The sequence below is a fragment of the Onychostruthus taczanowskii genome, unplaced genomic scaffold (assembly GCF_017590055.1).
Source record: "Onychostruthus taczanowskii isolate IOZ18803 unplaced genomic scaffold, ASM1759005v1 scaffold20, whole genome shotgun sequence".
In the NCBI taxonomy this organism is placed as follows: Eukaryota; Metazoa; Chordata; class Aves; order Passeriformes; family Passeridae; genus Onychostruthus; species Onychostruthus taczanowskii.
In genome coordinates this window covers 4234480-4261337 of record NW_024499240.1, presented here as the reverse complement: position 1 = coordinate 4261337, position 26858 = coordinate 4234480, and the positions used below count along the sequence as shown (strand labels likewise).

The 26858-nt window shown below is 40.6% G+C and overlaps 1 protein-coding gene across 2 annotated transcripts in view; it reads left to right on the top strand.

The window, feature by feature from the left end:
• Positions 1-42: 42 nt before the first annotated feature.
• Positions 43-26858, top strand: part of TLK1 (tousled like kinase 1) — a 67951-nt gene continuing 41135 nt past the window's right edge. The window contains exons 1-2 of one of the 2 annotated variants that reach the window (XM_041403447.1): positions 43-200; positions 26059-26177. In XM_041403447.1, the coding sequence (XP_041259381.1) occupies positions 26064-26177 (114 nt within the window). In that variant the 5' untranslated portion in view covers positions 43-200; positions 26059-26063. Of the gene's footprint in view, positions 201-397; positions 887-26058; positions 26178-26858 lie in introns of those variants that run through there. The other variant, XM_041403445.1, reaches the window with a different exon arrangement.

Here is a 26858-nt window from a genome sequence, read left to right as displayed (position 1 = left end):
CGTCTCCGCCGCCGCTCCCGCCCCCGCCGCCCCGCCCCGACACCACCATGGCCGTGGCGGCGGGGCGCGGGGGAAGGCGCGGCGGCACGGGCGGACTGCGCCGCCGAGGAAACCGAGACGGAGGGGAACGCCACGGCCTCAGGGGTGCTAGCTCCGGCTGGGCCGGGGCGGCCAACGAAGGGCCGCCCGTGGCGCGGAAGGTGCGCGCTTGGGCAAGGCAGGGAGGTATCGCCGCGGGACGGGTGTGCGCGGGGAGAAGGGTCAGCCGGCGGGCGGCTGCGAGCCGGCCCGGGGTTGGAGCCCCGAGGCGGGAGCAGGCGGCGCGCTCGGGCCGCGCGGCGCGGTGGGGCTGGGGGCAGGTGCGTGCGCGGCTGGCCTGATGTTNCGCCGGCGGAGCGCGGCGCTCGCTCGGCTCGCGATCGTGTTTGCGCATGACCCCTCCCCGCCTGCGCCCTCCCCTCCCCTCCCCGGCGGCAGCGGCGGCGGCGGCGGTTGGCCTCAGACACAGGCGGTTGCTCGGCGGCGGCGACGCAGTGCAGAGGTGCGGGCAGGTTGCGCTGGCCCCGCGCCCCCTCTCTCCCGCGCCCCGCCTGCCTCCGGAGCTCGCTCTCAGCCGGCGGCCTCCCCGCGCCGGTGTCGGGCCGGCCCCCCGGCCATGAGCGCGGCGCTGGGTGTCCCCCCGCCGCGCCGCCTTCCCCGCCGCCCCCGGCGGCTGCCGGGCTCCAGGAAAGTAGCTTGATGAGTGTCCAAAGTAGCAGTGGAAGTTTGGAGGGGCCGCCATCTTGGTCCCGGCTCTCCACGTCCCCACCGAGCCTGCAGGGCTGCTCCGCGGCGGCGGCGGCCTCCCAGCTGCACGGCGCGCCGCCCGGCAAGCCGCCCAAGGAAGGTAACGAGCGCGCCGCGGGGCTGCGCGGGGGGCCCGGCCCTTGGGGAGGGGCCCAGCCACCGCCGCCGGAGGCCGGTCCCGGGCCGCTGGGAAGCGGCGGCGGGAGAGGCCGGTGCCCCCGGCGGCGGCGCGGGGGCAGCGCCGGGCCCGGTGGGGGGGCGGCGCGGGGTCAGCGCCGGGCCCGGTGGTGGTGAGCGGAACCTCGGTCGCTGGGCGAGCGGGGCCCCGCCGCCCCCGCCCGCTCGTCAGCGCGGCGGCGCCTCGTTGTTACCCCCCGCGCCGGGCCGCGGAGGGGGACCCGCCGTGCTCCCTCCGTCCCCGGGCCGTCCGCCTGCCGCAGCCGCTCGCGTCTCCTCGGGCGGCCGCTCGCCGCGTCCTCCCCGAAATAGGCTCCCCTCCGCCAGCGGCTAAGTAGAAGTGCTGCGCCGGAGGATGCAGCCGCTGTTGCTGGAGGGAGTTGGGCACTTTTGGCACCGTGGAGGTGGGAAGAGAGGGGCCGGAGGTTCGTCCCCATGGGGAAAGCGCCCTGGGGGGCGGCCGGTTTTGCGGTTAGAAGTGACAGGGCGCCTTGCGGCCGCCACGGAATGACTGCAACTTTCTCCTGTCCTCCATCACGCCTTCGATGATAATATTTTTCTCCTCCCTCCCCTGCTCCTCCCCTCTTGTGTTACACCGACAGCGACAGCAGGGTGTTGTGGGTGTTTGCAGGGAATATCTGTATGAAGGTTATGAGCAAACAAGTCCCTTCGCTGTTCCCTTTCGGGTATTGTCTGCTTTTCCTCCTTGTGTTGTGTTGCCACAAGATGTAGCAGTTATACAGCTAGTGAGTTGTTCGGCGCTTTTAGCTAAAATAACTACTTGCTGAACGCCAGTTAGTGACGGAGGAGAACTTTTGTGCACGGATACTTGCATACCGAGCAGCTGTATAATTTTAATTGATTTGCCCCAGATTAATGAATACCATGTAGCATTTCTTGTAGCATCTGCAAAACGTCATCACCCAAGCAGGAAACTTGCTAACTTAAAATAGAAATTGTTGCAAAGTCGGAGAGTCTTTGTTTTTTAGGTCTTCCTGTGGTTGCTTGCTTGCTTTTTGCGTTTTCTTGGGTCTTTTTATTTGGTTGATAAGCAATGTAGGGACTTAGTAACAGGGATTCGACATCCTGAAAATGTATAATGCAGTCTGGTTTCTCCATTTTCCACACCAGTAGTTGTCAGACTTGTATCACTCTGTGTCACTTTTGCACACGCTCCTGCAAGTAGGTTGACATGAAATGCTCTAGAAAATACCTGGGAAGGAATTACGGTATATGTTAAAGATGCTGAGTAAAGTGGCAGGCATTTTGTGCTCATCTTCTCTGGGAAGCCAGAGCTGTTAGAAAAAACACTGCCAGCAGCCAAATTCATAGTTCTAGGTTTATTGAGAGCAGGTTTCTTCACTGTTGCAACTCTTGTTATGAATATACATGCAGGTAATACGTATATGTAGGATATTTTTGAATGTATTTCAAATACCTGCCATACAAGTTTGAAATGCGTATTGCAATATAAATTATGTGTCTGTTTATTTTAACAAAAAATGGTGGTCCTTGAGTAGCTCTGTTGAGAAAAGAGAAATATTTTTTGTGAAGCTCATTTTCAGTATGATGATTATGCTATTTACATTTTTTTTCTTACGACTCACGCTGTTGGATTTTTCCGGGTACTGTAATTTACATCCTCTAATACAGATTATGGAGTAAAAGTAATCAAAACCTTGGTGTTTGTTTGGTACTGAAATGTGTTGTATTTGCATGGTGTTCCTGGGTTGCATTAAATTGTGTGTCCTTGCTAGGTAGCTCCCTGAAAATGAGCATAAGCTGCCATGCTTGGGTTCATGTTTTGCATTCGTGCTTGTGGGATGTTATCAAAACATCTTACTTTATGTATATATGTTTTACAAAGAAGTATCTTGCCAGAAATCAATAGGCCCTGAAATAGAAATACATTAGTATGTTCATAGACGTTGCTTATGTATGTGAAAGATAGATGCCAGATTAAACTAATAAGCAAGGAATATTTGCAGTGCAGTGTGTTTATGGGAGCCTGGGCTGTCATCAATTCTGAACTGGTGATACCTGGTGATGTTAATGGAGCTGGTGAGTTTTGGAGCAGTGCACAAGGCTGCTGGCCCATACTGGATCACAGCTGCATTGCTGCTGGTGCCAGTTTTGAGTGGGTAATATTTACCGATACAGCGCGTTTGGCACTTGTGCAGAGCTTCTTTCCCAGCCTGGCCCTTCCTGTTTGTGGATTAAAATCCCTTTGGTTGGCTCCTGTGAGAGTTATGTCCCTGTTGCCTTTGGAAGTGCAGACCTTCACAGAGTGTACCACGTGTGCTGTGGTTGATCTGACCTCACCTGTGAAGGTCTGGTATCAGCTCACATGTCTCACACGGGCATTTGAGGATTCTGGTTTATTAAGAACAGAAACCCTCAGTACCTTAATTTAGGAAGTTCTGAAAATATTTTTGGAATCTCTGATAGGAAAAAAGCAAGAAAGGAAAGCTCTGGCATATATAACAATTGCACAAACATGTTTTAAAAAATTGGCAATATCTTGTCAGTATCAAGAGACTACTTGGAAAATAGGGGAGAAATTAGAGGAAATAATATTTTAAAATATTTTAATCTTTTAAAATGCGCTGCAACATTGCAGCAACATTTTCCATTAGATGCTGTCTTCTATATCTTGGTCTAGAGTGGCCTCATGCCTTCACTGTATTGATTTGAATTTATGTTTTGGGTTTTGAAATTAAAAGACTGGGATGGACTTGAGTACAGTTGCAGCTGTACACTTTTACTGTATAAGAACTATCTCTTGTTTGCATTTTAGTGTAGCTTGTAAATGTCTATCGTTCTGTCAGTTGTTTTATATTCCCATAACTTATGTGTGGTATATGTGGTCACTTAAGAGCCCTGCAGTAGATGCTATCAGGAATTTAGGAGGTCTGTTACGCAGTATTATTTTACTTACTGTACGTGTGGTTGTGTGACTAAATCTTGTGCCATAGCTCGCATAATTGCAGTCACACAATTTCCTGTTTGAAGTTTCTTTACTTTTGTCTTCTTTATGGGTGTAACTAAAAATATTAAAGCACGTACCTGCAAAGTGCTGTTTTGTAAATGGAGGATGTTCAGACCAATGCTGACAAGACAGAGTCGGAAGAGATTCCACAGATTGCCTTGCGTTGGAAGGGACTGTGGAGATCCTCTAGTTCCAACCCCCTGCCATGGGCAAGGACAACTCCTGCTAGACCAGGTAGCCCCATCCAGCTTGGCCTTGACACTTCCAGGCATGCGGCAGGTGCAACTCCACAGCTACTGGAGGGTCAGCCCGTTCCAGAGTCTCACCACCCCCAAGTAAATAAATTATTCCTAATATCTAATCTAAATCTACTCTATATCCATTTAAAGCTGTTGTCCCTTGTACTGTCCCTTCATGCTCTTGTAAAAAATCTCTGTCCAACTTTCTTATAGGCCCCTTTTAGGTACTGGAGGGTGCTGTTTGGTCTCCCTGGAGCCTTCTCTTCTCCAGGCTGAACATGACCAACTCTCTTAGCTGGTCTCCATAGCAGAGATGCTCCAGCGCTCTGATCATCTTCATGGCCTTTGTCTGGGTTCTTCCAGCAGGTCTATATCCTTCATTGCTCTCCAGGTGAGGTCTCAGCAGAGTGGAGTAGAGGGGCAGAATCCCCTCCCTTCCTGTTAGAGGCATGCTGCTTTTGGTGCAGCCCAGGACATGGTTGGCTCACTGGGTGGTGCTGCAGTGTCTGGTAATTAAGCATAATGCTTTGTAAGTTATTTTTTGTGTGTCCTGTTGGCTTTCAGTACTCTGCTAAAAGCAAAATAGAATGCCAGATAGAACTTCGAATTAATACAACAGGAATGCAAATTTCAGCCCAAATTTATATATGATGGAAAAATGGTGAATAAACTTAAGCCATGCATTTGACAGTCTTTGAAGAAGTTATGTTGTATGGGTAGAAAATTTTGTTGTGACTTCTATATTAAAATTTGATAAATATGTATTGTTTGTATTTATTGTTACCTAAAATGTGATGGTAGTTATGTGTCTGAGCACAAAGGTACAGTTTATTTCCTCCTTAAGTTTCCAGTCTAGAAAATGTTTCTAGATGCCAGGTTCTATCTGTATGCTACATACAATATATTAGTCCATGAACGTGAAAGCTACCTGAATCTTACTAAACTTCCAAGGCTCTTGTTTCCTGTTGTTTGCATGTAGTGTAGAGCCTCAGCTACTTTATTTGCTTTAACAGGAAGTTCTCAGTAAGTTTCCTTTTATCATTCAACTGTAGATTTAAAATTTTATGGATTTGGCCAGTTTATACGGGGGCAGAAAAGAACAGGAACATTTTTGTGTTTAAAAATGATGGCATATTTTTACTCAGAATGAGCACAGCAGTCATAAAAGGTCATTTAGGCTGGCTGTAGCATGAGCAGGTGTTGTCTGAGATTAATGTTGTGCCAGTGATACACACAAATTTTAGCTTGTGATATTACTGCTGGTTTTGTTGAAGATGTGATTCTCATAGTAAGCTGATGCTTATGCCAAATTCTTTGGAGATCTTGTAGTATGTCCAAATGAAAAATGGGAAAGGAAACATTTTTTAATTCAAATCCTTTTTTGAATCTGGTTTTATAAAATGCAAGTGCTGTAGCAAATAGTGTAAATTAGTTCTTGGCCAACTGATTTGTTTTGATTCTGTTTTATTCTGCCTGGAATGGAATTTCCCATTAACCTATTCTATTTTAAATGGAGAGGGAATCGACATAGGGACAAGATGTTTATATTTATTATCTTCATTCAAGTAAAAAATTTGTTATTTCTCTCATTCTTTTTTCCCCCTGTTTTTTCTTGTTTGCTTTTTCTTTCAGCAGGTAATTTTTTTCTCCACCAAACTGAAGTAAACTTGCTTGTTAGTAACAACTATAGTCTGCAGTTAGTACTGACATTTCTTTGGATTTTCTTAGAGCCTGATAATCCTAAATGATTGCAAAATACTGTTGTGACTGCTGGGAAACACTACCATATATATGTGCATCATGATCAAAGTTAGTTGTATAGAATTTTGCTATCTTAAGAATTGAGATTATGGAAATATGACAGGCTTAAATAGTCCTTCATGCTTTTTGTGTTCTTGGTATAAGGTTGTGTTTTGAAGTAGTACTTGCTCCCAATCCATTTACTCCCATACTAAATTCTTTGCTTCCATGCTGAGCCTTTTTTCAGAAGAAAAAATGTTCAAGTTAGTAAATTGTTTTTATGCAGTAGAGTAGCTCCTGAATTGTAGCTAAAAAGCATAAAAGCACACAAGTGGGAGGAAGAAAAGCTTTATGAACTTCTTTCTTTTTGGCTTGGTGTGTTTCAGCTATAAAAGAGGAAAAGGCAGATTTGGGTTGCCAAATTGCTCTGAGTGGATATGAAGCGGGGCAGAGGAAGAAGAGTGGTCAGGGTTTCTGTTGAGAATGCCAGTACTTCAGTTGTGATCGTTGGAGAGCAGTTAAACAGAAGCTGGCCACCATAATATAACCCAGTTTTTCAGGTGTTGCAAGTGGAAAACTTCTAATAGTTGCTGAAAATAACAAGAAACAAGTACTGAACTTTATGTTCAGTATTTAAGGACCAATTTTCTAGGAGTAGGGAAGCGTTAGTGAGCATCAGAAGGTATTTTGGATCCTACATTTCCCATCATCTTGACTCCATCCTTATTGAGATGCTTTGTGTGGGGTAGGAAGTAAGGGTCTGCTTCCTTCCCAGGCACCTTCTCTTTGGAGGTCTTACTCCTTTCTTCCATTCCTGAGCAGAGCAATGGGATTTACTAGCAGAAAAATCTTGGCACCTAGGCTTTTCCTGGGGAGGATGTGGTAGGTGGCAGGACAGTGTCTGCTGTTAAGCTTTAATTCACCTCAAATTTAGTCCTGGAAGAAGGGAGCAGGAGGTCTTAAGTGAAGTTGGACATGCTGAAGATGCTGGGGGAAGACTGGGACTGTGTGACCCTTTGGGATGGGTCCATGCTGGAGAGATTGACTGAAATCAGAGTGACTATTATTAATCATGGCTTAAATCAGTGAGCAGGAAACCCTGATTAAATAATTATTTTTAATTTTATTTTGCATTTGTGCTTAATTATTTTTCCTAAAGAAAAGTTGGTTCTAATTGGTCTAATTTGATCATACCTCTTGCTAGGCAGGAGAGGACACATCTATATGCATTTGTTTAAGGAGTTACACTGCTTAGATTCTTAATGTTTAAGACGTGTAATTCCCCATGCTTTAGAGAGCTTTTGGCTTTGTTAGTTAAATAAAGTGAATTCTAATTGTGCTACGTACATAATAAGAAAGAAATATATCCAAATGTGCTTTGCATTTAAACTAGATAAGGAGAATTGTCTGTAGTTTGTGAAATGAGTAAATTACTTGCGGTCACCGTGCTTTGCGAAATTTGGAGTTAATAGATCAAATCCAGTCACCAGTCCTTTGTGTCCATCATTTGGAAGATAAAGCCAGGCTTTCCTGCTTTCCAAAAAGGTTGTCAGTTGCTCTTCAACAGTTCTGAGTAAGCCAGCTGCTGAAGTGCTTGAGCAAACAAAAATGGCTGAAGCAGTTGCTGGTGAAAGCTGATCCAGTGCTTCAGAACTCAATTCAGGCAGCTCACCCACAGCTTCCAGTGATGTGATGGTCTGTCTGCCAGCAGAGCTTTCACGTTTATAATGTTTGAATATTTTTCTCTCTTATGAATTTAGTAGATCATAAACTTTAAACCTCACCATAGATTCTTCTTGCACCAAGCTTCGATTAAACATTTGGTGATGAAGCATATTTTTAAAATACACAAATAAGAAAAATTGCCTACTTTGTGCTCAATAGCTTTAGCTGGAAAAGCTCTGAAGCTGACAACTGTCCTCCAAGGATTTAGAGGGACAGCTAGTGATTGTTGAGTGGCTACACAACTGCAAGAGGAATCTGGTCACTTCAGAGTGGGAAAATTAATTTACTGGAGCTTTTATGTGAAACTGGATGTCACAGAGAAGGTTGGTATTCCCTAGGACCACCTCTGCTTGCTGAGAGGTGGCAACAGGAGCATTAGGTAGTGTATCTCACCTTATCATATCTGTGGTTTTAATTAGGTGGAACCTTAAGGCTGCAATGCTTTCTTTATAATGTCCTTAAGAACAAAGCACTCTGAACTTCGTATTTTAGGAGATGGTGGTAAGAAACTCCAGAGTGCCTTTTACAGGAAATGAAGCCTGACCATAGTTATTTGGGGATTGAGGAGTACTTGATTCCATTTCTATGGACTTCTAATAGATCTATACCTATAAGAGAATTTTATTTTTTTTTTTTTGGTGAGGAATAAAGGAAATACTGATGCTTTTAGAAAAATCTGTGTATGATGTCATGCACCCCCAGACTTTTAGCTATTTAATTTTGTGACTACCTTGAACGGAAAGCATGTCGATACCTCAAACACTGTGTCTTGCATCTGTAACTTTTGGTGGATTGCCTTTTTTAATTAGTTTTTTAATAAGTAAACAAACTTCTAAACTATATGCTGAAGGGCAAGAAATTGGAAAGTAATCTTATAAATAAATATATGAGCTTCCTAAGTCTGCAAATCTGAAACAGTATAATTTAGATCCTGGTCTTCTCACTCTGGGACTGTGGTGCTCTTGGGATCATGTAGATTGACCAGCAGGGGTGTTTCCCATTTCTGTTCTCCACTGTGGAACTCTTTGGCTTCTTGGTTCTGTGGAGACAAACTCAGATGATGCTACAAGTAGGATTTTTAATACTTCTTTTTTTCCACTCCTGTGGCTTAGACTAATCCAACCTGTACGCTGCTTAGCTGTATTTGGTAAATACTATTTTTTCTTCTAGTTAATGCTATGTTCTCATAGCTTCCACAGTTTTGTCCTTAATTTTGCAACAGTACTTTAGCCAGTTCTAGTGCATATCCTAATCCCCTCTTGCTAACTACTTTGCTTCTCAAGGATGTTAAAGCCTTTTCTATTTCTTAGATTATTCTTAGTAAAAGTGATGAGAAAAGTAGTGTCCTTTAAGAAGTTGATATTTTCATTATAAAGCAATCAAAAATAAAATCCACACATTATCAATACTAATCACTTTAACATCTGTAAAATAGTCTAGAGTGGTGGTGGTCTAGGGATTGTGATTATTTTTATAAAGTAAGTTTTTTTATTTTAACTGTGGTAGCAGTCATTGTAAAGAGTGGTTTTGATATTGGTATTACTAGGATTTTTCTTAGGGTTTTTTTTGGCAATTCAGTTATTTCTTGAGCTGGTAGTTGCTGTGTCTTTGATACATGTTTTAGAAGCTTCTTGACTATTAAATTAATGTAATGGTTTAGTTTCAGTAGTTTTAGTCACAGTACTAAGGTTTGGTAACAGGCTGTCTTGTAAGCTCTCCACAAGCTTTAACTATGAATAAAGTGGAGTAATTCTTACAGTCCTTGTGTTCTTAGTCTTATGAAGGGTCATTTTGAGGAGTGGGATTTTAATATTTTAAAGTTACAAGTAGGATTCAAATACAAGTTATTCCTGAAGATGCAGGTTTAGAATTTTTAAATGAGATTTAAAAAGCACTTTCTGCTGTGCATGTTGTGGCCTCAGTTTGCTTTTCTGAAGTTCATTGCTTACTGAATTTATGTACAATCAGATTGCATATTGCCTCTTTGTAATTAAATTGTATTACTAAATGATTGTGGTACAAATAATACTTAAGAGGAGTTACACCAGTATTCAAACTCAAAAGCAAATGTCATGTTGGTCTTCCTTATTAGATGGTATTTTGTATTCTGCATTCATACATGATTTTTCCTCGGCTGCTTGCTTGATGCATGCTACCATATCCAGAACATGCAAGTGGTTACTATTAAGGGACCAACAGTTTTATATGTCCTGAATGTACACATTTTTATATATACACAAACCATTTTCTCAGTGAACTGTTTTATCATTAGGAATACTAATGTTGCTCTTTCTCATAAACAAGCTAAACTTACACAAAGATTTCAGCTGCTTTTTAGTAAAAATGTTCTAAATTCCTATTGCTTATTATTACATACCTCTTAAAAACTTGTTTCATTTTTTCATATACGTAGTGTTGTTACATCTGATGATTGCAGGTGGTACAAAGATTGGTAGCTGGATTAATCATGCTGGTTTTGCCATACCATGAGTTTCAGTTTTTGGTATTGTTTGCTTTTAAGCAGAAGAACAGAAAAAGTTCACAACAGCCTGGTTGTGTATTAGATGATGCATTAATACTGTGTTTCTTGTATTTTCTCCCTGTTTCTCATACTTGCAACATATATGATAATTTGGGTATGAAATAGTGAAGCTATGACAATGAAATCTCCAATGAATTACCCTAATAGTGGCAGGGTTTGGCTTTTCTTCCCTCCATGTTGTGTGATTGCTAGTTGACCTGATTTGTTCTCTTGGCTAAATCACAACGTGCTGTTCTCTGAGCCTTTCACTTGTTTTTTTTTCTTCCAGAGAAGTGCAAACAACAGGCACCAGTCTCTGCCAGTGTCTGACACCACCTTCATGCTGTTTCCCTTAAATCTTTCTCTTCAAGTTTTTTATAGCTATTTTTGCTATTTTTTTGTGTGTTGTTCTTGTGGCTTTGAAATCCCATCTTTCTAAGGAAGCAAGCAATGAGGCAGCAATACCAGTGACTATCAGAAGTTGCGGAATTTGGTAGTATGCCACTAACCCTGTTGTCCCTGGATGGGATGTGTGCTCTTTCCTACACCACCGGGACACTCAGCCTGCCTTCTCCCACTGCCAGTTTCCCTTCCTGCCTGGTGTGGACTGCACGGGTGACCTCCAGTAGCATCCTGCTTCTCTGCTTCCCCTGTGCTTCTCTAAGCAGTGCTCCTCCTGCTCAGTTTTCATTTGTGCATGCTGTTGATATTGCGGGTGGGAATCTTTAGGTGCAGGGAGTGGGTGGGTGCAGTGGGAGCAGGAACATTCTGGGTGTTTGAGCTCCTATGCTCGGCTGGAGGTGTGCTCAGTGAGACTGTGGTCCAAGGATGTGCCCAGGAGTCTCATCCTGTGTCCTGCAGCACATCTCATGCAGGAGCTCTGATTAGTTCTGGCAGCAAGGGCGGGTGCTTTGTGCACTTAGGATTTTGCAGTCACAGGCTCCTGTGTCTAGGAAGACTGGAGGGGAATGCTTTATCTGAGGTGTCAAAGTTCTCACTGACCACAGTTACTTACCCCTTGAGGAAAGGTGAAATCCAGTTTTAAAGTTTTTGTGGGTAATAGTTCAAATGAGAAATTTTTGAGAAATAACATATGTTGTTAATGTCATTTCAGTCTTTAATGAAATTGTTAATCTTTTTCAGGTTTAAGTTAAGACAAGTTGTTACAAATGCTTTTTGTTACATCCATTGAGTCATGGAAATTTTTTGATTCATTGTATCAATGTTCCAAAGATAGTGAGTGGAAGAGCTTATTTCTGAAAAAGAAGCCATTTTTAGTGGAGTTTTCTCATTTGGTAGATAATGTTGTTGGTATGTAGTACTCACAGAGCAGCATTTTGTTGTGTGAATGCAGTAGATTAAAGCAGTGACTCAATGTTTCAGGTAACTACCAAAGTAGGTAGCACGACTATCTATTAGGGATGGAAAGGGTTTCATTAGAGTCTAGACTGATTTTATTTTAACAGTTAGACCCAAACCTACCCTGTGTACTCAGTTATTTGTGTTGCTATTTGCTACCTTGTATTTAGGAGTTTTCCCGTGGTTAGACTTTATCACATGTTCATATTTACTGTGGGAAATAGCTGAAAGAGACCTAGCTGCCAGCTCTGGGGGCATGTGGTGTGTGTTGGCCCTGCCTGTGGTGGGAGCTCCTGCTGGGCACAGGCAGAGCGAGGAGGGCAGCTTCCAGCTCAGCCTGTTTGTTCTTCAGAGAACTGCTGTTGATGAAACTTTCTCCTTACTGATGTGTTTTTATTCAGTTGCTTTGAATATTGCTGAAGTTGTTGTCACTGAGACAGCTCGCTAAAGCAGCAGTCTGGGGTGGGGGGTGTGGTGGATACCCCCATGCACCTGGAGACTTGTCAGGGTCTTGGCCGTGTCTAACTGTAGGGCAGTGGTCTCGTCTGGACTGTTTGTGTTTTCTTACTGATGGAAGTAAGCCTAGTCTGGGCCTGGGTCCTCTCTTAAGTCCATCATCTGTTTGGTGATAGTCTATTCAGTTTTAAAGCATTTTCCATGTGGTTAGCTGGTGCTTAGTTACCCCAAAGTCGATCAGTTGTGTTAAATGTGCACCAGATAAAAGGCATCCCAGTTTGTCAGATGTTGGTAAGGTGTGCTGCTGCCTCCCATAGCATTGTCTGGTCTGTCTTTGTTAAGTTGGCTGCAGGAAGTAGGCTCCACAAAGCCCACTTTAACCATCCAAGGGATTCATGGTACTCCCCTGCCTCTGGTGTGAGCAATATATTAGAAGGAGAAATCCTGCTTTATCTCCTGTCAGATGTGGAGGAGAGGTTGGATCACTCTTTCTTTTGCTAAACTTACGCCTACAGTGGTCCACAGAAGGCAGTGTAACATCCTTATTCCTTGAGAAAAAAAGAGCAGTAGTACTGTGAGTGTTCAGGTGCTTCTGCATGGTGGATGATGTTAACTACAGATGAGTATTTTTACTGGTGTCTTGAAGTATGTTTTGAACATATACCTGAAAATATTATTTTGATTCTTAATTTGTGATATCAAAGACTTATAACGCTGCTCTTTCCTAATTTCTGGTTGCCCCTAGGGCTTTAACTGCATTTTTGAAGTTTTATTCATATGATTGCAGACTGTGTTCCACAAGGTTCGCTTAGCCAGCAAGATGGGCACTTCTTAGGAAGGGACTGTGTTGAAAGGAATGAAAATCCCTTCTGTTTTTTTTTCTTCTAAAACTTGAATGAAAGTGATAGTATAGCAGAAAAGAAAGCTGGTTTAAAATTAGGCAATGAGCTTTGGATAGGAGAAATGGCTGTAATGCAAATTTCTTTAATGATAATGCTGAGCAAAACTAAAACTGAATTTTTGACAGATGATTACATAGGATGTTTCTTTGTGTGTGAACTGAGTGGGTTTTAAATTTTTAAAAATGTTCAGTTCTCAAAGTTGCAACTGAATTCAGTGTATGCTGTTGGTATCAACAGGCTTTGTAGCTGTGCTGTAAGGAGTAAAAAGCTTGAAATATTCTCTTCCCCCCCTCATACCCTTAAACCTAATTTTTATGGATTCATGTGTCATTTCATGTAAGTAATTTTTTTTCTCTATCTGTAGAATGAACAATGCTACAAGGTCCCACAAAAATGTAGGTATAGTCATTAACATGTCAGCTCTGTTTGTGTGTAATGTGTTTAGCCATGTTCTGAGAGTCTCCTCCCTACAAGCAACTTTGAGGAAATTAGTTTCTTCCCATGTTCAGTGAAACTTGGATTGTTTAAGATGTAAATTAAAAAAAAAGAACAAACAAAGGTTTGGTTCCAACCTGAAGGAGCAGTAGCTAGTTGCTGTCTTCTCCGAGCCACCACCTAGACAGGGTGCCTTCAAAGAGAGCACAGTGAGCCATCTCACATGTGGAATGGCCTGCTCAGCATCCTGCGCAGGATCCCTATTGCACAGACCCTCTGGTGGTGTGGTGGTTTGTGCTGAATCTTGTGATTCTGCAGTCTAAATATCTTAATATATGTTGATTTAATTTCATTTTTTTGTGGTTAGCTGGTGCTTAGTTACCCCAAAGTGGATCAGTTGTGTTAAATGTGCTCCAGATAAAAGACATCCCAGTTTGTCAGATGTTAGTAAGGTGTGCTGCTGCCTCCGTGCTATGCTGTGTGGGCCATACAGGTATTTTGAAAAAGGAGGAAATTAGTGTGGTTACTGGAGGTTAATACCTTTTTCTTAAAATGCTGTAGTGCAAAAGCCAAAATATTTAATGTATCTTGTAATTACAATTAGTGGTGAATTTACTGTCCTGGTTCAATCTTAGAAGTGTCATGAGCTTTTTATCATGTTGGATGTTAAAATTGTATGGAGGCGGATGTTCTAGATGATCACAATGTAATAAGTGAAATAGATGAATATATTTGGAAATAGATACGATTTGCTTTTTTTTAGTTTCTCATTTAGAACATGTTCCTCGCCATGTCACAACAAAACTAGCACAGATTAAGGGTTAGGTACTGCAGTCAGCAGTTTGTCCTGTGTGCTCTAGGGAGCAGAGCACTTGCCTCGAGGGTCAGTGGGCTGTCTGTTCTTGGGAGATTTTGAAGATCATGAGGGTAGAAATGGCAGTAGGAGCTACAGGAGTAAGGAGATTAGGAAGTTCAGGGAATTAACAACTGAAATATACTTCTCTTGACACAAATGCAGCTTTCAGATACTAAATGACTGGTATTGTAACTCAGAAAAATAAATTTATTATATTAAATTGTCGAGGGGTTTTGGCCTGCTCTCTGCTTTATGGGTAACTTCAAAAAAATTTGTTTGGGGAAAAGCTGCAATATCTTGTATTTCTTCCTTCATAGTTTACTTTTTCTGAGGAGGGTGAGGACCAAAAGCCCTATGGGAAAAGACATTGCTTGCTCTGCTCCTGCTCAATAGGTGACCTCTGCTTTTAACTTCCTTTCCACTCCTTCTTCAGATAGCAGAAGCTACTGTTTGTTTTTGATATGTGCAAAAGGCCTGTGCCATTTTAAATTCTTGCAGAACAGCCATTTTGTGGACGCGAGCTCTCGGTTTGCCTCCTTATAACTGAATACTGCAAATAAAATTTGCTCTATTTTCTGGTATTTCTCTAGGTAGATGTTTCTTCTTCAGGACTGCTCCTGGCTTTTAGTACTTTTCAGCATAGAAATAAATGGAGGGATGGAATGTAGTGAACCTTTTGTTCAGAGTGGGGTGATTGGAGAGTATCACAAAACTGGTGTTATCTTGTGACCGGTTAGTCTGCATCACCAACAAGTGACCCATGTACTTGCAGTGTGCTTCTCCCTGCTCGCTGCCTCTTCCCCAAGGGGACAGGGAGCGTCTGGTTTTGCAGCAGATGAAGCTGAAATGGGCATATTCTGCTGCTCTCTTTCTGTTTGGATACCTCTTATAGAGTTGCCTGGAAGCAAGAGTAATTGCTGCACATTTCTCTACATAGATGAAGAGGGAGATGTAGAGATAGGCAGGCAGCACGTCACCTGCATATGTGCAGCTCAGGCTGTTAGCTTTTATCTCTCTTGACATAATGTTGTGTTCAAGGAAGATGTTTGCTACGTAGACAGGCAGTCTTTTAGTGTTCTGCCACAGATGTCTTGTTAACTTTGGCCAAAACAATAGGTACTTTCTGAAAAATATAAATAGGTTTTTTTACCTTATAGAGGGATTGTAAGCATAAACTTGTCTGTGTATTGCATATCTGTTTATTGTAGTGGGAGTAGTACAGTGTAATACATCAGCATTTACACTGCTCTATAGGACACTAGCAAGGACTTGTTTTACTTTTGATTGACAAAGGCAACCCAAATGGGTGCCATCATATTTTCTTTTAACTTTTCTTCTAACTTTGTAGCGTACAGTCATAAAGCAATGTATTTAATGGCATTTTTTCTTAACCAGAACATTGACTTTTAACTCTGAAGAAAGAAAAGTTACTGCTTTTGACCTTATAACTGTGTAGTAAATATTCCCCTTCCAGGAAAAAGCTGCATGGAACCTAGATAGGATTGTTTACGGCCTTTTGGGAGATTTTAGAGAGGTTAGGATCACATTTATACATGCACATACTGTAGTGGTCAGAGATGACAAGAAACATGAGGTGGATGTGTTAGCTGGCTGTCCAGTTGCTGCCAAAACTGACAGTTGTCTGGAACAAAACTTTATTAAAAGCACTTTAAAAGAGAGCTTTGTATCTCTGATTATTCCGTCACTGTAGCAGATGTTCAAATCAGATGCTGTCATTAAAAATGAGTTTTCCTGAAGATGCATTTGTTTTTCAGTATCTGTATATTTGTTCTAAATGGACTAAATGCTTAGAGCAGTATTTTAGACAGAGAGAGTTAACTAGTCAATAAACCTGGTCTCTGTTATCGCTTTCTTTAGCAATGAAGAGTGCAAAATGGTCAGTGAGGACTGCCTTAACAAACCTATTTTTTTCTGTTTCTTTGTAACATTCAGGCTCTGGCAGCTTGCTATTAAGTGGTAGAAGTTTGCATTGTTGAAAAACACCAAAATCCGTATCTCAAATGAGAACTTGCTCTTGGTAGTTCAGAAGAACATAGAGAACAGTTGCAAGTGAGGAATCCAGATATTTTAAAAAAGCAAGTAAATTTGACACTTGGGATGATATAACAACAAATTTCAAAGAAATGGATGTTATTCTTTGTCATGAATATGTTCAGGATATCACCTGTATAGTTTGTATATGTTCAGAGTGTTGACTTGTCAGGCTTGTTCTGTATATGGTATTGTAGCCAACAACTTGAAATACTTGGTTTTAGCAAATTTTTTATTATTTAAACTGTTAATTCTATGAGTTCTGTGAGAATAAGCTTTATAAATGAGGGCATTTCCAGAAGGAGTATTATTCACTGGTGCTACTTTCTCGTGGTGGTTTTTTTTTGTGTGGCTTTTCTGTTTTATTTTTATAGGAGGGCTTTCATGATGGGGAAAGAGATTGCAGACTGGGACTTTGACATAGGAAGTACACTCTGATCTTGCCTAACTCAGTACTGTTCATAAGAGTCTAAAAGGCATTACTGGACATGGAGAGTGATTTTGGATGTGGGGAATTATTCTTCCAAGTGAACTGTTCTGCAATGGGGCACAGCATGTGTTTCTGTTACAGTGCCCATGAACTGATCTCTTGAATTCAGTAAAGGTGTGCAAAGGAGAGGAGACAATACAGTGATACCAGTCTTCAAAATGTAGCATCCTAAGTGCCATTGAGGGGTGGCAATTCCAGACAAACAGCTTTTGATCTGTTAGTGATACAGAAATACAGAATCATCAAGGTTGGAAGAGACCTTCAAGATCATCCAGTCTGACCATTAGCTTAGCAATATCATTGAAACCATTATATATCACTCAGATCTAGACACCTCTTAAACATCTCCAGGACTGGTGAATCCACCGCCTCCCTGGGCAAGTTATTCCAGTGTCTGACCACTCTAAAACTGAAAAAGAAATTTCTAATATTTTATCTGAATTTCCCTGTCTCAGCTTAAGGCCATTTCTTTGGGTGTTCTCACTGAAGGCACCATGGCAGAGCCCAGCCCCCACCTCACTACAGCCTTCCTTGAGGGAGTTGTAGGGAGCGATGGGGTCCCTCCTGAGCCTTCTCAAGACTAAACAACTCACTCAGCCATTCCCCACAGCACACATTTTCTAGACCTTTCACAAGCCTTGTTGCCCTTTATTTGACAGGCTCCAGCACCTCAATGTCCTTTTTAAAGTGAGAAGCCTAGAACTGAACACAGTATTCAAGGTGTGGCCTCAGCAATGCTGGGTACAGGGAGAAATACACTGCATGTTCTTTCAATTGTTGTTTGTCCCTTCATTCCCTTCATTCATCACATGAAGCATTATTCAACAGACTCAGGAAGGACCTTGCCGTGGTTCTGTTGCTCATAGCAGTATTTGCTATGCTAACGCTTCCTGTACACAATGCACATGGAGTTTTATTGAAAATCTGGGAAATGGATGGATAGATAGATGGATAGATAGATAGATACCATGTTGAATGTTCTGTGCTATATGTTATTTTCTCTTTATTAAGTAGTTCATACTTGCCGACTCCTATCCCTAATACAAAAAATCCCCCACACTGTAAAAATAATAATAATGGCATCATAATTTCTGTGGCAAGATGAGAAAAGTTTGATTGGTGAAGAATTCCTTCAAGAAAAGCTGCCAGAAAGAAAAATCTGGCTAAAAACTGACTTATTATATGGTTTTACATGCCAAATAAAACTAAATGTTGATTCATTAATAATTAATAAAAGTAAAATGAGACACAGTATACCATTGTTTCAATGAGTATTGTGAAAAAATAGCTTTCAGACCATCAGCATCATTAATTTAGACTTCAGTCTTGAAAGCTGTCATAGACATACAGGTTTTACCATTTTTTATGCTTAGATATAATTTTTAAAGGTGCTCAGTCAGTTCTAGCTTTTTTTTCTTTTTCAGGTCTTTCTCTTACATTACTGTTTGTCTTTCTTGGGTACTGCACTGCACCTCAAACAGGTTGTATTTACACCTGTGCAGTTGCTGTCTGTGGAATCCAAGGAAAGTGTAATTTCTTGTATGCATACATAGGGGAAATACTGTCACTCAGAAATTTCTGAGAATTCTTTATTCAAGCATTACTCTTGAGCCAGGTGTATCCTTCAGGCAGTTCAGTTGTACTTCCAGGGGGTAGGATTGGTAGAGGGACTAGTCAGAAATGAGGTGTTGCCTAGGACAGGGTTGCATGCCGGGTTTAGCCCCAGTTACGGTAGAGTAGACCCCAGGGATCTGTTGTCCTCTGTTGTTTGAGTCACTTGCTCCCTGAGCTCTCAACAAGCCACTCTGAGCTACCATCCTTGTGGCATATACCCACTTACATGAGCGTATGTTTTTGGTCTGTGGCCAAATTAAAGCACTGGTAGGCAACTTGTAAATTCATCTCTGCCTCTGCTGCCCACAGCCATCTGATGAGACACATAGTCCTCAAGAGATCCCTAGAATACAGCGCCTAGCTGAAGGCAGGGAGAATTAAACGTTCTTAAATTGTTACCCACAAGTGTCTCCTAGCTGGTCTGGAGTTGGCCCAAGTGCTTTATTCATAAGTCTTTTTTCAAAGGTGTTGGCAGGGATTCCCCTCAGGACCATATTTCTCTGTAACTCTCTCTTCTTTTCCAGGTTGTTGGCCACAAAATTGAATCAAAAATTGGCAGCACGGACATGAAGTCTTAAGATTGTTAATGATTTTTTTTGAAGTTAAAGAATTGATTTCTGTTACAGAATGATTAGCAGAAAATTACTTATCTATCCAGCAGCCAAAGTTTTCTTTATTTTAGATCAAGTTTCTGGACTGTTGAACTGTTGGGAATAAACACTGTTCAAGAGCTACTGTAAATTTAAAAAGTTTTCCAAAAGGAAATACACTGCTGCATCTTGGGGACAGAAGGGACATGGAATGTTTTCCTGTTCTTTGGGCACTAGAAGAATTAATTTTGATTAACCCAGCAATCTATCCAAAATACATTTCCTTGTCAACTTTTTAGCCCATGGGAAATTGGTTAGAAGTTACTGTGTTTGGGGATATTTTTTTCCACATCAGAAAAACCTTTAATTCTTTGCTTAGTATTTTAATAAGTTTCCATCCAGCAATTATAGAACTGTAATCGGCATATATAAATGCATCATATTTGTCAAAAACTGCTGTCTTTTTGTGTTCATAGGATAGGGTTTTTTTCTTATACTTTTAGATTTTCCACAATTGTGCTTTTTTTAGGCTAAAATTTGGCAGTTAGATTATTTCCCTCCCACAGGTTTTATGTAGACCAAAGCCTGATCTGTCTGCTAATTATCTGTCTTTTACCCCCTCAGTCTCCTTTAGATTAATAAGAAAAGCCTGTTAAGTTCACCTAGGCACCTTAGCAGTGGTAGGGGGGTGTCTGCTGTGTTATGTGCTTCAGTGTTCTCAGGTGCTGAGAAATACTGCATTTTCACTGTGCTTTAACGTGACTCTTGATTAATTAAACGGATTCTGTTTTTTTCTTTACCCTGGGCTTCGATATGTCTCTGTCATTAGGATTTTCTTACCTTTTATGATCTTTTCAAAAGGCTAGTTTCACTTGAACATCAGGATATATTTTTATCCTTTCCTGTTTCATCTACCTGCCACTGTAAGTTTCAGATACAGCTAAGGTTTTCAACTTGAATGTAGTACCTTGAACTTTTTCAGGTTACCTGTTGTTTGGAGGTTATAGTAGCTACACAGTCTTCTGTAAAAGAAGTTAATCCTGTTCCTTGGGAAGTCAATGCTTTTAAGCATTTCTAAACTCCCAGGTTAGACTTTGTCATGAGTAATCTGTAGCTGTTTGTTCAGTATTTCAGAAGAGCAGTAACCCTGGGGCATTGGTAAGTAGTGTCCTCTAGGCTTTGGATTGTCTGGACATAAATATAGTTCTGGGATTTTGTTTTATTTGCTTTGCTTTAAATCTCAGACATTGTCTCTTTTTCTCTGCCCTACTGACTGCTCATTTCGATTCAGTGGGACCTTCTTGATGTCAGGATTGTGATTCACATTGGATGGTGATGTACTTCAAAGGATTCTGCTAAAAATGGGCTGTATTTTTGCTGTTACCTTGAAATTGAACTCTTCTCAAATTAAAACTGCTTGGCTTTATGCCATTATACTAGCATCTCAACTTGATTTCTTAGCACATTACTCATTTTCAAGGCTGTTTCCAGTTCTGTTCTCTGTGATTCCCAAAACACACAATGGAAGAGAGACTATTCAAGACATGGTTTTGCAACACAGGTCAATTTTGTGACTTTGGTTTTTTGTTTTATCAATTTCAAAACCCCACTTCCCAAATGTTCTATTTTAAATTGAACAGGTGTCATTTTCCAACTTAGAAATCAGGATTTCCATTCATTCCATACAGTTTGATGTTAGTTGGTTTGCCTTGCTTTTTCACTTGGCCAAACTCATATTTTAGTGCTCCCTCTATTCCTTGGCTGACAGCTTGTCCTGGATCACTTTATTCTCCATTGGCTTTTACAAAGCACTGAAAGTATTATCTGGAAGAGACCCAGATGAACGTTTACCTAACTACATAATGGTTTATTACCAAATAGTTTGTTTTATTTAAGGCAGAAATACTAGCTTCATTAGCCTATTTTCCTGGAAAGTAAAAAGTCCTTTCTGGTTGGTTCTGCAGTAAGGAAAACCCAGACTTTCAGAAAGACAAAAAGGGAAAAAGAAAGAAGTTGAGTGTATAGTTTGATTGGTTTGCTTTTGAGTTTGGTCTGGGTTGGTTTTTTTCCCTAAAGGAAGCAAGAGAAGAGCTCAATTAAAAGGAAATACATGTGGATGCAGATAGCTGTCTTCATGTTGGTGAACGGAGAAAAGTAGTTGTGTGGCCTCATTTTTAGGAGACTGCTTAAGGGTTTAAAAATCTGGGTTTAGTAATTTTCTGTAGTCTGTTCAGCAGTTGATATTTTAAATCTTTTCTTTTACCTACTTGCTGGTAAATGTGCATTCTAGAATGACAAGAGCTATCATACTCAATTGTTAGGAAGTTAAATTACTGGAGCATCAACATAGTGAGTGGGATAAAACCATATTCCAAACTGAAAGAAACAGTTACTTAAGGACTTCAAGGATTGCATTGCAGTGCTGTTAAACAGTGGTTTCTATACTTGGAGTGGTTACTATGCTTAAAGTCTGGTTGGATACCTTTAAAGGAATCTTGATGAAAAAACAGATAAGGGAGTGAGGGCAAAAAAAACCCCCTGCTTTCCAGGCTGCTTTTCCTGCTATTGAAAATGTGTACACTGCCTCTCTGCGTCCTTTTTTGCCCCTTGCCCTTTTAGCTGGATATTAGTTAGAATTACTGTTCTAAAGGATGCTACTGCCATTGGGGAAGACTACATGGCACCAATATTATCAACCTTAATGTGAAGTTTTCCTAAAAATATGCTGCACAGAACTCTCATACTGTGTGTTTTACCATAAAATCTGAGTGCCTACTAGGAGCACATCAGGAAATTCAATTTACATTTGGGCTATTGTTAAACTGTCTTTTTCTATTCAACAGATAGGTCTCTGTGTTGAAGTATTTTGCTTGGGCATTAAAAGCTATATGCATATAAATGCATTAAAGAAACCAGACCAAACCAGTTTGGCTTTCACTTATGTGAAAGGTGGTTTGTGCTGGCCTTGAATTCAGGAGAAGGGGGCCTCAATCTAATCTGGAGAGTTGTTCTAAGAAGAATCTGGCTTGTGCATAATGAACTTTATCTTCATTGTAGAAAGCTGACAATGTGTGAAGCTGTTGATCTTTCTTCATTTCAAAGCTGTAATTGATGGCCAGATAATAAGAGTCAATTCAGAGTAATAAGAGAGTCAAAGGTAAATACTGAGTTGTGGAGCTTGATTTCATATTTAGTGGAAAAGAAAAATAGTCTGATATGTCAATCCTTTGTGTTTGGATCTGCAATGCTGTTCTGTGTAGTCTACCAGTGTTCAAGATAGAGGTTGTAGTACAAGAGTATCACAAAAGATGCAGTTTTAGAAGGTGAATAATTGCAGCTGCAACTCTCTGCTAAACCTTTTCTCCTGAAATATAAATTTTATTGAGGCCTGAGCAAGTACTTGGTTAAACAAGCAGATATTTGCAAGTATACATGTATTTGGGGGTGTAGAGCCTTGAGATACAAGTGTAGTTGCACTTCACTGTTTTTTGGGTTGGTTTTTTTCCCACTCTTTTTTAGTCACTGGTTCTGAAGTGTTCTAACTACCATGGAGAATCCTTTGTGGCTTTACATCTCTCTAAGATCTTTGCTAAGGCAGAGTATCCTATAATAGATTATGAAAAAGCTTGCAGATTGCTGCTCTGACTAAGAACTTTGAGTTTTGACATACCCTATTGCTTAAGAAATTCTCAGAGGGATTTGGAGTTCTTCTCAAAAAAAATTCCTGCTAAAAATGTCCTTTTCAGTACAAGGTATCTGTATATATTGTATTAGTTTTTAGAGAAGAGGCTGTCTATCAGTCTGATGAAATAATGTGGTGGATATCACAATGTTGGCAATTAAAAAAAACCAAAAAAACTATCAGAAGACGCATTCAGAATCTGTGGTTACAAGAAATAAAGGAATATAGTTTTTAGGACTCTTTCATGAATTTCAGGTGGCCCTCCAGGTGTTCTTTGGAAGATAGTACATGTTTGAATGGCAGTGGGTGGTAGCATGCCAGTCTTTCCTTCAGCATCGTGGTAAATATGCTGTAAGTACTTGTGTAATGTGATTGGATGTCCCTTGAGTTAGTGAGTTGGCCTTCAGGTGTAGGAAGGTGTAGGACATTAGGTAAAATAAGAAGTCTGGGTATATTTTCAGGACTGTAAGTCTTGTTGGTAGCAAGGCATTCTGTGAGCAGGAGAATTTATAAGGTCTAATGCTTAAAAAAAGTTACATGTCCCTTAAATTTAATATGTAATTTTTATAATTTTAAGAAATTGTCCCTCACATGAAATGTTTTAAAACTGTCAGTACCTTTAAAAGCAGGTAACTTGTGCTGAGAACTGAAGGTACAGAGCTGCTTGTTCTGGATGAAACAGCTGTGTGTTTGGATGTGGATGATGCATTTAAATTACAACGTGTATGAGAAAGGCAGTTCTTGGGATCCTTCCTGGGATTTCTCTCAGTGGAAATAAGGTTTGAATCCAGCTTTTCTGTCTAGTCCTTTAAATCACAATGCATGTCGCTTCTCAGTTTTGGATATTTAACAACAACAAAACCCACACCAAAATAAACCCCCCTAACATAATAGGAAAAAAACACTTTGGCAGAAATAGTGAAGAGAATGCAGTGCATTCATTAGTGTGTGTAGGCTCCAAAATTTGAGCAGAAAAAGGAAGGATTATATTTTATCTGTGCTGTGGATTGCCCCTTTGCATGCTACATCACCGTTCTGACCAGTGAGTTAACCCAGGGGTACTGATCTCTTTAGTGCATTAGTATCTAGACACAGTACATGAGACCTGGCAGTACTTCACATGAGCCTTAGCTATCCACAGTGATTGTTGCTTTCCCACATTTCATAGAATAAACGATGTAAGGTATGGTAGTATCTGTTTCTGTAATGTACATATGGTTTTGTAATTGCTGGAGTTACATCAGTAATTTTAAGTGATCACTGAACTTCTGCGGGCAGTGACTATCAAATAGGCTAATAAATCAAAATATTGCTAGACCTGCTTCATTAAAGGGTTTACTTTGCTAAACTAAAATGCTTTTTTTTCATAGTGGCATACACTTCGAAACTTCTGCTTTTATAAAGCAAAATAGTAGTAATTTAAACTTTTCTGACAAATCTGTTGTGATTAGTTCCATATGCTTTTTCAGAGCAATACTTTCCCATTAAGGTATAGATTATATCCATACATACTGGGAAAGATATGCTGAACATATCTTCTTAAAAAAAAATATCCTTACTGCACAGTCCATTAATGTAAGAAATATTTTTTTATGCATATGAAAAGTGTTCAATTTGTTATAGAAACCCTTGAAAGCAGTACACAAGCACAATTTAGGGAGCAAGAGTTTAAAGAGGATTCCTGATTGTTCTGCACTCAGCATACATGTATATACAAACAGTTTTAAAGCCAGGGAGTTTACAATCTAAAGGATGTAGAAATTGGAGAAATTTTTACTAGGCAAGTTCAGTAGCAGAGTTACAACTGCATAGAAGCCAGCTGCAGTTTTAAACTGTAATTCCCTTGTGTTGTTGGAAAAGAGTCCTCCAGCTCTATGTATGGCTGTATTTGGGTGTAGTAACAAAATGTGGTGTCTCCAACCTGCCACTCACTGTTTGATTTATGAAAAGAAGACTCTGCCACAAACACTTTTTCCAAATGTTTCCTTATCAGGTGCTTATGTCTTGGTGTGATTTTCTTCCATTGGAGGAGGTCTGTTACTTGTTCCCTTGGTAAAGGAATGCTGATGCCTCCCGTGCTATTATCTGCCTTCCTGCAGAAGCAAGGGCAACTTGAATTAGCCAAATAGCAGAAGCAGTGCTTTCCCTACCAGAGGGGTTAGCTCTATGGCCAGGAGTGGCCAAAATGTCAGAAAAATCTGTCTAGGGCTTGAATACTGAAGATTTTGAGATACCCAAGAGTCCCCATAAGAAAGTGTCTTTTGACTTATTGATAGCAAAGGAAGAGCTACATGGATGCATTGGTTAGAATGTCAAACTGATGGGTAGAGGTTTATCGCAGCAGTTAAACTTGTAAACTAGCTTTCACAAAAACAGAATTTCAAAAGCTTTTTCTTTGCTGAACTGCTGTGTTGTCCTGTGGGACTGAAAAGCACCAGCTTGTTGTGTCTTAGTTGGAAAAAATTGAGGCTATTTTACTGTGTGGTACTTGAAGGATGTACTATTACAATAGCGCATTAAGACTTTGATATGAAATATCTTATTTAAAATAAAGTAACTGAAATGTTTCCAATTGAAGATAAACTGAATGTTCAAGTAGTTGAAAAGATAAAAATACAGAATGCAGTTTGTGTAAATACGAAAGACTTATTTGTCTACATCATCTTTCAGACTCATTAAACAGCCATAAGTGATTTAAATATAAATTAGGAAGCTGCACATCATGTTGCAGCCTACTCATGTAGGCTGAGCTCATCAGAAACTCCTTTTGTTCCTCCATTTTCTTCCACCTTACTCTCCCTGCAGATGCCAGCAGCACTGCTTTACTCCATTTACAGGGCTCTGTTGAAGCCATCACCTCTGCAAGGGACTCTGTTATTCTTGGTTCGTTTTTCATTGCTGATCCTGCTCCTTTTTTCTTCTGACCTTTGGACTTCCATGTAACACTGCATTCCTGTGCATGAGTTGAGGACTGTGATCTACCTTCTGATTTTCCATTTTTTCCCCTGTAATTCCTGCTTGTTGATCTTTGACATCGATAGTCTAACATTTAAATAATACAGAAAACAAGAGCATTGCAGAATGTATTGCAGAATTGGGAGGTTTTATGCTGGAAAATACTTTGTTCCTGTCAGCTAGTTTTTAATCTATAAATAATTGCTGGGTTGGCGTATTGCATACTGCAGGCTCTATGTCTCTTACATGCCTCAAACAGGTTCTCGTTTTCAACCAGAATTGACTAGGCTATTCTGATATGCAGAACTTGCCACAAAATTTTTGTAATTCCTTGAGTGCTTTGGTTATTAGGTAACAGATGGTGTGTCATTGTCAAGTTGAGGGTACAAATCCTTCGTTTGCATAGGCCAGCGGTATGTTTGGCTATTTTGTGAAATGTTCCACTGCAAATATTAGGAAATGTAATGAATTTATATATGTATTTTTTTAGGAGCAATGGATGAACTTCATAGCCTGGACCCAAGAAGACAAGAATTGTTAGAGGCAAGATTCACAGGAGTAGTAAGTGGCAGCACTGGGAGTACTGGAAGTTGCAGTGTTGGAGCTAAAGTAAGTCCTAAGAGCAGTCATTCAGATCTGCCATCTTTGAAATACTAATTTATCTCACACCATCTCATTTTCATATTGTCAGTGTGATTTACTTGTAAAAGCATTGGTTTGGAAGAGGCTCTCAGAAAAATTCCTGTCCTTTAGTATCTAAGCCATGATGCAAGACTTCAGGAAGAACCTTATGAACACAGAATAATTACGTTCCATATGTTGTATATTTCCTTTCAGTTAATACATCTGCAAAATAATTTTGCTTTGTTGCATATTCTGTTCAAGTTACTAACTTCAGCTTCCAAGACTGATTTCTGCAATACTGTTGCCTAGACAGAAGCACTCCATTTTATATTTGTGCATTGGAATGTTCTCCATCAAGTATAGTACTTAATAGGCTGGTATTAAAAACTTGTCATGATAATTTTTAAGGCACGTTTCCCTCATGACTAAATTAGTCCTGAATTCTGTTTCCAAACTGTTTGCAGTGTCCTCATGTTTTAAGTGCTTTACACAAACTTGTAGTATTTTTAGCTTCCTATGCTGTATTTTAGTTACCAGTATAGATTACAGAACCAAATAGTTCCTGGTAGAAGACATTGATGAAATTTCTGAAGACATGTCATGTATTGATGGCTATGAACAAACTACACAGAATGGAAATTATTATGTTGTGATCTTGCATCATAA